This window comes from Cibotium barometz, chromosome 42 (assembly GCF_041138505.1).
Source record: "Cibotium barometz isolate CiBa-2024 chromosome 42, ASM4113850v1, whole genome shotgun sequence".
Classification (NCBI taxonomy): Eukaryota; Viridiplantae; Streptophyta; class Polypodiopsida; order Cyatheales; family Cibotiaceae; genus Cibotium; species Cibotium barometz.
In genome coordinates this window covers 32,781,563-32,792,642 of record NC_141087.1, presented here as the reverse complement: position 1 = coordinate 32,792,642, position 11,080 = coordinate 32,781,563, and the positions used below count along the sequence as shown (strand labels likewise).

Here is an 11,080-nt window from a genome sequence, read left to right as displayed (position 1 = left end):
GAGAATGGAATAAAAAACTAACTGTAGAAAATGAAGGTCCACCAATCACCTAGAGGTTGCACTTCTGAGGCTTTGATCACTGAAGCATGCATTCAGCTGGGATTTCATAGATCTTGGGAAAACTCCTCTTTTGTATTTGAAGATGAGAGATGGAACCTGATTTGTGACTTGTTGAATGGGGTTTGAGGGGTGCCAAGTCAGCATTTGAGATGTAAGTGCTTTTTGGTATATAAATATATTTACATTGGTTTTTTTTTTTATAAAGAAAATGAAAATGGATGTGGGGAATGGTTCAATGTTTCTATGTTAAAATGTAAGGGGGTGTACAGACATGAAGGTTGCAAGAGACGTGTGTTGAAAGAGGTCTCTCTTGACTCTCGCCTCGCCTTATACACAACTCTCAAAAATGTAAGGGGGTGTACAGACATGAAGGTTGCAAGAGACGTGTGTTGAAAGAGGTCTCTCTTGACTCTCGCCTCGCCTTTGTCGAGCGTTGTCGTCTACCACAGTTTGCTTATGCGCATATGACTCTCTCAATGCTCATAGCAGGAGCAATGGAAAGCTTGGGAGCCTGCAATATAGCCTTGACGACCACTAACGGCGGGAGTAACTCCGATGCTGAACGCAAGAACGGAAGCTGCGTTGCGCCAAGCCCGTGTCCGCTTGGCAACGTAGTAGTAGTGCAAGTTGTTGACGGAGGTCGTACTGTCGAAGAGGGGCGCGCACACTCTAGTCCGGCGGCAGATCCGGAACTTCTTAGCACCGGCGGCGGCGGCGGCAGCCTGCGGAGGGCTGCTTTGGAGGGGCTGTCACGCAGTCGAGCGCACAGCAGCCAGCTGAAGGAGTGGCGGGACGAGGAGAGGGCGCTCCGGTCGCGATTGCACCGGAAAGAGCAGAACCTGAGCGCGGCGCAGTCAGAAATCTACCAGCTGTTGGGCCTCTTCTCGCTCTTCCAAGGGGTCATCTTCACGGCTCTTGCGCAGGCCACCATCCTCTCCTGCGCCTACTGGTGGAGCCCGTTCGGCCTCTCGCTCACCGTCATGGCCGTCACTCTGGTCGCCCTCCAGCAGAAGCTCAAGGTCTTCTACGACGTCCAGCAGGAGCTAGCGGATATCAAGCTGCAAGCGGGCGCCCTCTTCGACTCCATTGTAGAGCTCAAAAAGAAGGGCTGCGACTTTGATCTTGCCGACCTCGGCTCCCAGCCGCGGAGTGTTACCCAAGAGCCCGAGTCCCGTCACTGCAGCGCCCGTCTCAGCCGGCTTCTGTTCAAGTACAGCTATGCCGTTGCCGTCACTGCCACAGTCCTCGTCCTTTCCTCCATCATTCTGTTCTCCTGCCGCACCATTCTCTGCCGGGAGGGCGGTTGCATCTGCTCAACATGACAGGGGAGGAGCTCCTTTTGAGGTAATTATTGACGGCGATTCGGCCGGATTAAGATTGGCTTGGATGTATACCTCTAGTTGGGTTAGATTGGATTAGTTTGGATTTATTGCAGTTAAACGTCTGTCTCTCCCTTTGATATGAATATGCTATGGAAGTGTATTGCAGTTAAAACGTCTGTCTCTCCCTTTCAAGAGGAGTTCTGTAAGGCCATCAGTAGAACAAAGGTGTAATGCATTATGGTTCCTATTATATCAGCCCCTCCACCTTATGGTTCCTATTATATCAGCCCCTCCACCTTACGATACACGTAAGGGAAGCCATTAGGTGGATATACACCCCTAAGGTAGGTACCTCTTCCACGTGGCCTGCGTTTCTCTGCCAAGCTCTTGCACCGAGGCTATAGAGTGGGTCCCTGGACCCTTGTAGAGAAGCATCGCCCAGTATGCCCATCTGCTTTAAGTTAGGGATTGAATGCAGAAGTTGGGGGGTGGAGTTCCTCTTGCTTTTATGCTGAATTAAAGGCCAGGTGGAGTGCAAATGAGAAATGACTTTAGCAATAGATATATGTGGAATTTTCCTTATCCACTTGGAAACCTAAGGACTTTAATGGGGCTCACTAAATGGGAACCCATATAGCATGTGCATTCAGAGGTATTTCAGACATGTAGACTTGAGGACTTCCAATTGAAGATTGGATATGTATATGTAATACCATGAAAAGCAAAAAAAACAGTTTAGATATATAATATGTGTAACTCCACGAAAAGTAAAAATCTATTTGGACTTGTAATTGAAGATTATGTATGTATGTGTAATTCGATGAAAAGTAACACGTAACAATTTACATAGTGAACCCACCCATGACCTGGTTATATGCTATAGCATGACTTTGAAAAGGCTTATGATATATATTTAGTAATTGTCTGTTGTCTGCTAGTAATGTGATATTCTAAATGGGCTTTGGCACTATTAAACCATCATTACTATTGAGCTTTGGCATTGCATAGCTATAATATTGGTTAGTCATTTTGATGGGCCATTATTTATGAAAAAATTATAGACCATTACATAAATATTTAAAAGAGATTTTGTATGCAATTGGTTGTAAGATTGCCACTATAAAGCTATTTGTCTACTAGTGATGTGGCAATCTTATAGTGGCAATTGGTTGTAAGATTGCCACTATAAAGCTATTTGTCTACTAGTGATGTGTGGTATAGTTGTAAGGGCACTTAAGTTTCCTCCTTGGGAGGTTTTTTTCCTTGAGCACACGTACACTGTTATCATGTCACTTTACTTATTCTCGGCAATCTACTTTGAGTGTTGTGCTTCTCTCTATCTCTACTTGCTTGCTACATCTATGTGTGTGTTGTTACCTTTATCCCGACACCAACAATTAGTATCAAAGCAGGTTCTCTTGGCCCTTACTCCCTCGCCATCTCCTCCTTGAGCTGCTCTTCTAAGGTGGAGAAGGTATACCCTATAGTGTGATATTAACCAAAATAGTTGTTAATTATATTAACACAATATTTTTGGTCTTTCGTGCAATTTCGTACATGTTTCGAGGCTTGTTCACATGCTATAAGATTTTTACAAACATCCTAGGGGAGTGTATGTTTGAACTATCTTTGTTTAATTTTAGGTTTTTTACATTGTACTAGCATGCATTTGGTGTGTAGACAAGTGATCGTCTCATTGTCATCTCCATTATTATCAACATAACATCTTCGAGCTCATTATCAATAGCTTCAACAGCATTCTCATCAACTTTTGCATCCTACTGAGTAACATTTCTACACTCTACCATTTTTTATACACTTTGTAGGTTTCTTTGTCACATCAGTGAACTATTAGTAGTCATCTTGGTCGCACTCAATAGGCATTAACATTACCTCTGTAGGGGTTTTCTACACTCTACCATTTTTTATACACTTTGTAGGTTTCTTTGTCACATCAGTGAACTATTAGTAGTCATCTTGGTCGCACTCAATGGGCATTAACATTACCTCTGTAGGGGTAGTTGGGATATTTACATTTGTGTCAGAGATTCGTTATGTGTAGTAGGCAGTGATGTATTTGGGATATTTCTCGCTAAGGATAAGCTTGACGAGATCAACTACCCATTGTGGTTCTATATGGGATACTTTTCACTAAGCTCTTTCACTGGGGCTCTCACCTATACTACACTTGAGAGAATATAGAGAGGGTCCCTCTGCAGAGAAGCATCACCTAGAGAGAGTGACAGAAACACATGTCCCTTTTCCCTCCCTTGTCTGCTCCCTTGTCTCACCTATACTACACTTGAGAGAATATAGAGAGGGTCCCTTTGCAGAGAAGCATCACCCAGAGAGAGTGACAGAAACACATGTCCCTTTTCCCTCCCTTGTTTGCTCCTCTACCGTGGCATGTGAATGCTATGGTAGAGGGGTAGCATGTGAATGCCACCATGCTACCATGACTAATCTCCTTCTCATTCTCTCTAGTCCCTCCCTCTGGCTTGCCTTGTGCAGCTTGCAAATTAAAGTACACAAGAGAGAGATTTGCCTTATCCACATGGAAACTAAAGGACGTTAATGGGGTCCACTAAATGGGAACCTATATAGCATGTGAATTCAAGGGTAGTATTCAAGGGTATAGATTTGAGGACTCTTAATTGAAGATTGGAAAGTATGTGTAATTCCATGAAAAGAAAAAAATGGACTTTCAGTTGAACTTATAGCATGTAAATTCAAGGGTAGTATCCAGGGGTATAGATTTGAGGACTCTTAATTGAAGATTAAAAAGTATGTGTAACTCCAAGAAAAGAAAAAAATGGACTTTCAATTGAAGATTGGATATAATAATTCCATGAAAAGTAAAAATCTTTTTGGACTTTGAATTGAAGATTGTGTATGTATGTGTAATTCCATGAAAAGTAAAAATTCATTTGTTGATTCTCATGCATTATGGTTCCTATTATATCAGCCCCTCCACCTTACGATACACGTAAGGGAAGCCATTAGGTGGATATACACCCCTAAGGTAGGTACCTCTTCCATGTGGCCTGCGTTTCTCTGCCAAGCTCTTGCACCGAGGCTATAGAGTGGGTCCCTGGATCCTTGTAGAGAAGCATCGCCCAGGGGCCAGTATGCCCATTTGCTTTAAGTTAGGGATTGAATGCGGGTGGAGTTCCTCTTGTTTTTATGCTCAATTAAAGGCCAGGTGGAGACCGTGTAGTGCAAATGAGAAATGACTTTAGCAATAGATATATGTTGAATTTTCCTTATCCACTTGGAAACCTAAGGACTTTAATGGGGTTCACTAAATGGGAACCCATATAGCATGTGCATTCAGAGGTATTTCAGAAATGTAGACTTGAGGACTTCCAATTGAAGATTGGATATGTATATGTAATTCCATGAAAAACAAAAAACAGTTTGGACTTTCAATTGAAGATTAGATATATAATATGTGTAACTCCACGAAAAGTAAAAATCTATTTGGACTTGTAATTGAAGATTATGTATGTATGTGTAATTCGATGAAAAGTAACACGTAACAATTTACATAGTGAACCCACCCATGACCTGGTTATATGCTATAGCATGACTTTGAAAAGGCTTATGATATATATTTAGTAATTGTCTGCAAGTAATGTGATATTCTAAATGGGCTTTGGCACTATTAAACCAACATTACTATTGAGCTTTGGCATTGCATAGCTATAATATTGGTTAGTCATTTTGATGGGCCATTATTTATGAAAAAATTATAGACCATTACATAAATATTTAAAAGAGATTTTGTATGCAATTGGTTGTAAGATTGCCACTATAAAACTATTTGTCTACTAGTGATGTGTGGCATAGTTGTAAGGGCACTTAAGTTTCCTCCTTGGGAGGTTTTTTCCCTTGAGCACATGTACACTATTATCATGTCACTTTACTTATTCTCAACAATCTACTTTGAGTGTTGTGTTTCTCTCTATCTCTGCTTGCTTGCTACATCTATGTGTGTGTTGTTTCCTTTATCCCGACACCAACAATTAGTATCAAAGCAGGTTCTCTTGGCCCTTACTCCCTCGCCATCTCCTCCTTGAGCTGCTCTTCTAAGGTGGAGAAGGTATACCCTATAGTGTGATATTAACCAAAATAGTTGTTAATTATATTAACACAAATTGAATATTTTTTGTCTTTCGTGCAATTTTGTACGTGTTTCGAGCCTTGTTCACATGCTATAAGATTTTTACAAACATCCTAGGGGAGTGTATGTTTGAACTATCTTTGTTTAATTTTAGGTTTTCTACATTGTACTAGCATGCATTTGGTGTGTAGACAAGGTGGTCGTCTCATTGTCATCTCCACTATTATCAACATAGCATCTTCGAGCTCATTATCAATAGCTTCAACAGCAATCTCATCAACTTTTGCATCCTACTTAGTAACATTTCTACACTCTACCATTTTTTTATACACTTTGTAGGTTTCTTTGTCCTCATCAGTGAACTATTAGTAGTCATCTTGGTCGCACTCAATGGGCATTAACATTACCTCTGTAGGGGTAGTTGGGATATTTACATTTTGTGTCAGAGATTCGTTATGTGTAGTAGGCAGTGATGTATTTGGGATATTTTCCGCTAAGGATAAGCTTGACGAGATCAACTACCCATTGTGGTTCTATATGGGATACTTTTCACTAAGCTCTTTCACTGGGGCTCTCACCTATACTACACTTGAGAGAATATAGAGAGGGTCCCTTTGCAGAGAAGCATCACCTAGAGAGAGTGACAGAAACACATGTCCCTTTTCCCTCCCTTGTCTGCTCCCTTGTCTCACCTATACTACACTTGAGAGAATATAGAGAGGGTCCCTCTGCAGAGAAGCATCACCCAGAGAGAGTGACAGAAACACATGTCCCTTTTCCCTCCCTTTGCAGAGAAGCATCACCCAGAGAGAGAGTGACAGAAACACATGTCCCTTTTCCCTCCCTTCTCTACTCCTCTACCGTGGCATGTGAATGCTACGGTAGAGGGGTAGCATGTGAATGCCACCATGCTACCATGACTAATCTTCTTCTCATTCTCTCTAGTCCCTCCCTCTGGCTTGCCTTGTGCAGCTTGAAAATTAAAGTACACAAGAGAGAGATTTGCCTTATCCACATGGAAACTAAAGGACGTTAATGGGGTCCACTAAATGGGAACCTATATAGCATGTGAATTCAAGGGTAGTATTCAAGGGTATAGATTTGAGGACTCTTAATTGAAGATTGGAAAGTATGTGTAATTCCCCACGAAAAGAAAAAAATGGACTTTCAGTTGAACTTATAGCATGTGAATTCAAGGGTAGTATCCAGGGGTATAGATTTGAGGACTCTTAATTGAAGATTAAAAAGTATGTGTAATTCCAAGAAAAGAAAAAAATGGACTTTCAATTGAAGATTGGATATAATAATTCCATGAAAAGTAAAAATCTTTTTGGACTTTGAATTGAAGATTGTGTATGTATGTGTAATTCCATGAAAAGTAAAAATTCATTTGTTGATTCTCATGCTTTGTTCCATCGATATTTCTTTTCCCACAAAATCTCACCTTACAGGGCCTAACAATGTAAGTTACACATAATAATCTCTTACGAGTGGGTGTGACCTTATCATGTGTACTTCACTATTCTCATCAATATACTTTGAGTGTTGTGCTTCTCTCTATCTATGCTTGCTTGTTGCATCTATGTGTGTGTTACTACCTTTGTTTCCACCCCAATAATTAGTATTAGGGCAGGTTCAAGCAGGTTCTTTTGGCTCTCACCCCCTCACCATCTCCTCCTTAATCTACTCTTCTGATTGTTTCAACTACATTAACTTAGTTTTTGTAACCTTTTCGACCATTTTCAGATGTGTTTTGGGGCTCATTCACATGCTATAAGGTTTTCACTGCTGACATTTTAAGAAAGTGTTAGTTCGAACTCTCTTTGTTTTTGAATTTAGGTTTTCTACACTTTAGTAGAATACATTTGGTGTGTAGACAGGGCCATTATCACCGATATATTTATTGTCATTGACATTGCATCTTCAAACTCATCATTAATAGCTTCAACAAAATTATCATCAAATTTTTCATCAATGCTAGTAGCATTTCTACACTCTACCGTTTTTGATACACTTTGCAGGTTTCTTCATGATCAATGAACTAGTGATTGCCATCTCGATCATTATTTAGTGGACATCAATAGTACTTATAGATAGTTGGGATAACAAGACTAACTACCCATTGTGGTCCTATACGATTCATCATATATTGGTCACCAAAGGGCTTTGGAATGTTGTTAATAGCATTGAGGCATGCCTTTCTTCACTAGTGCATAATAGGATGGGTACTTTAGATGGTGATACTAGTTTAGATATAACTGTGGCATCTGCCTCTGCACCTTCCACAATGGAACAAGCTAGGTGGGATGGCAGGGATACACATATGTGCACATGCATTGGTGGCACTTTCTATGAAAAGAAGAATTATTCCTTATATTCTCTCATGTAAAACCACCAATCATGCGCGTAGGATACACTTATTGTGCTTTACCATGTGTGTGTAGAAACGAGGCTTAAGTATGCTAGTAGTTAGAGACCGAGCATATGAATGAGGAAGACTTAATGGATGAGTTCCGCAGTAGAATCAAAAATCTCAAAGAGAAGTTTCTTACATGTATTAATGATGTTGAATGAGGAAGAAGATGATCTACACCCTCACACACACACACACACACACACACACAACAGTGACGAGAAGCTCAGAGAATGAGAGAGATGAAGCTCGATGCTAGAAAGTAATCAATGATAATGATATGAAATGAGTGGATTCAAGAGTACAAATAGAAGCTCTAGCCATAGGGCTGATGTAACTAGCCATAGGGCTGATGTAACTAGCCATAGGGCTGATGTGGTAACACACAAGAGTGTGTTCACACGAGGAAAAAACCCCTACCAGCATAGGGTAAAAAGTGCCCGTGTGTAGGGTTGTTCACACCAGGGATGGCCATGCTAACAAACCCCCCTAAAATGAGTGGTGTGAATGTGTACAGGGTGTAGTAGACTACCTTGGTAAAGGTAATATGTTTAAAGTTTTTTGGAAAGCTTCAAACATTTCCCAGGAAAGGGACTTGGTAAACCCATGTGCCACATTGTCCTGGGTAGGCACATAAGTCAAGGCAATCTCTCCTGTATATGGAGTCTTTCCCTGACATAATGATAATGCACCTCAATGTGCTTTGTCCGCACATAAAATACCACATTTCATACAACTGCTAATGCACTTTGATTGTCAGTGAAAATGGTGGTAGAATACGGCTATCTAACACCATGATTTGCCAATAGACAGTGGAGCCATACACACTCCATAGTAGCTGTGAATGCTGCCCTATCCTCAAGTTGAAGTAACCACTATTGGCTACTTCTTGCTAATTCATGAAATGCATGAATTGCCAAGAAGGAAACAATTACCATTGGTGGACACCCTAGTGCCATAACATCATGCACAGTCATTGTCAATGTAGGCGAACAACCATAAAGAGAACGTATTGTTGTAAAATAATGCAAAGTCCTACATGCCTTGAAGGTAACGAAAAGCCATGTTTCACTACTTGCCAATGTCAAGTGCTGGGGCAATGCATAAATCTGCTCAATTGGGATACTGCATATACTGAATATCCAGATGGGTACTCCATAGATATATAAGGCATTCGACAACCTACTACTGATAAGTGGCAACATCAAAAGGGTCGAAAGGGACCTCAAGAGACAAGCATAGGCCTAGTTCCACAAGAGTAGAAACAATTTTACAATCTGTCATTTGGAACCGTTCTAAGAGCTGTTGAATGCATCTTCTCTGAGATAACATGATTCCCCCCTCAATTGGTATAAATTGGACACCCAAATAGTAATGTAATAGCCCCATATCAAAAACATCAAATGCATGATGTAAGTCAGCTATATGAAAGCTGAATGTGCCCCTCATCAAGGCCAGTCTCACAAGCTGATCATCCACATAAAGGTTTAGGATTATGAGATGATCCCCTTGTTTGTGAACATAGAGGGTACTCTCAGTCAGACTATTCCGAAACAGACAAGAGAGAAAGTATGTATGTATCGTTTGATACCAAGCATGTGGAGCCCATTTCAGGCCATAGAGTGCTCTATGCCGTCTGCATACCTTATGCTTTGCATGTTTCTAAACAAATCTAGGAGGCTAAGATACATAAACCTCTTCCTACAAATCACCATTCAGAAAAGAAATTTTGACATCCAACTAATGTACATTCTAACCTTTGTGCATGGCCAATGCATAGTTGCATCCTCTTCAACTAATGCATCACCCAAGGCATCCGAATCAAAGTGTGGCACATCTAGAGCAACTTATAGGCAATGTCAGACTACTGAATCTGTTGACTGTCAACAGAGGGCAGATTCGGAGCCAAAACAAGGCTCAGCTAATTCAACACTTGTACCAAATAGTGGCAGCAATGTATCAAAAATGTATGGGACATCAATTGGTGGTTGTAGCCGACATGAAAGAATAGGTGGTTCTATAAAATAAACTATTGCTTCTTTTTAATAATGATGTCATTGTTTCTAATCTTGCATTTCAGTCTACTGACATGAAACATAGGATGTACTCTGGATCCTTCAAATAAAGCTACCTTATAAGCTACACTTCTAATTTTTTAAATTATTATATAAGGACCACAATACCTTGGACTTAACTTTGGAACTTTTACACTTTTTAAAGTTTCTGACTTTTTAGAAACTTTTACATAAACTGCATCTGAACCTTCGTCTCAAAATTAATTGCTTTTCTTTTACCTTTCTCAGAATTAATTGGTCTTTTTTTACCTTTCTCAAAATTAATTGGTCTTCTTTTACCTTTCTCATAACTAATAGAATGATTATGCGCTCTCTTAATGTTGCTTCTTGCAATGTTTAGCATGTCTTTGAGAAAGTCTGTTACACTCTACAATTTTTCCTTTTGTAACTCAACTGCTATGGGTGCTCTAGGTTAAAATCCAAACATTAGTATGAATGGACTAAAATCCGTAGCAAAATGTTTAGCACTATTATAAGTAAATTCTAATAATGGAAGATACTCATCCCAATTGTTTTTCTTATGATTAACATATGCTCGAAGCATAATGTTTAGCACTATTATAAGTAAATTCTAATAATGTTTAGCACTATTATAAGTAAATTCTAATAATGGAAGATACTCATCCCAATTGTTTTTCTTATGATTAACATATGCTCGAAGCATATCTTCTAGGACTTAGTTAACCCTTTCCTTCTATCCATCCCTTTGTGGATGTTTAGATGTACTCATACTAAGTTGGGTGTCCAACTTTTTGAACACTTCTTTCAAAAATGTCTTATAAACTTTGTATCTCGCTCACTTACTATATCTGCTAGCAATCCATGGAATCTATATAGATGATGGATAAACATTCTAGCCAATTCTAGTGTTTTTACTTCTTTTTTAGTTGGTATAAAATTGTACCAACTTGCCTATCCACTACTACCCACACTGAATCATTCCCTCTACTTGGTTAACCTATCCACTACTACCCACACTGAATCATTCGCTCTACTTGTTTGGGGTAGTCCCACTATGAAATCCATAGAAATACTTTCACACTTACTCTCAGGTATTTGTAGTGGTTGCAATATTCCACCTACTTGT

The 11,080-nt window shown here is 39.9% G+C and overlaps 1 protein-coding gene across 1 annotated transcript; it reads left to right on the top strand.

The window, feature by feature from the left end:
- The first annotated feature begins 305 nt into the window (after positions 1 to 305).
- On the top strand, positions 306 to 1,500 carry LOC147614393 (uncharacterized). The gene has a single exon (XM_086780948.1). It carries the CDS (start codon positions 525 to 527, stop codon positions 1,380 to 1,382), a length of 858 nt encoding a protein of 285 aa, XP_086637074.1. The 5' UTR covers positions 306 to 524; the 3' UTR covers positions 1,383 to 1,500.
- Positions 1,501 to 11,080: the final 9,580 nt, after the last annotated feature.

Coding starts and splice junctions, on each gene's coding strand:
- LOC147614393 (XM_086780948.1), top strand. CDS start 525: ATGACTCTCTCAATGCTCATAGCAGGAGCAATGGAAAGCTTGGGAGCC.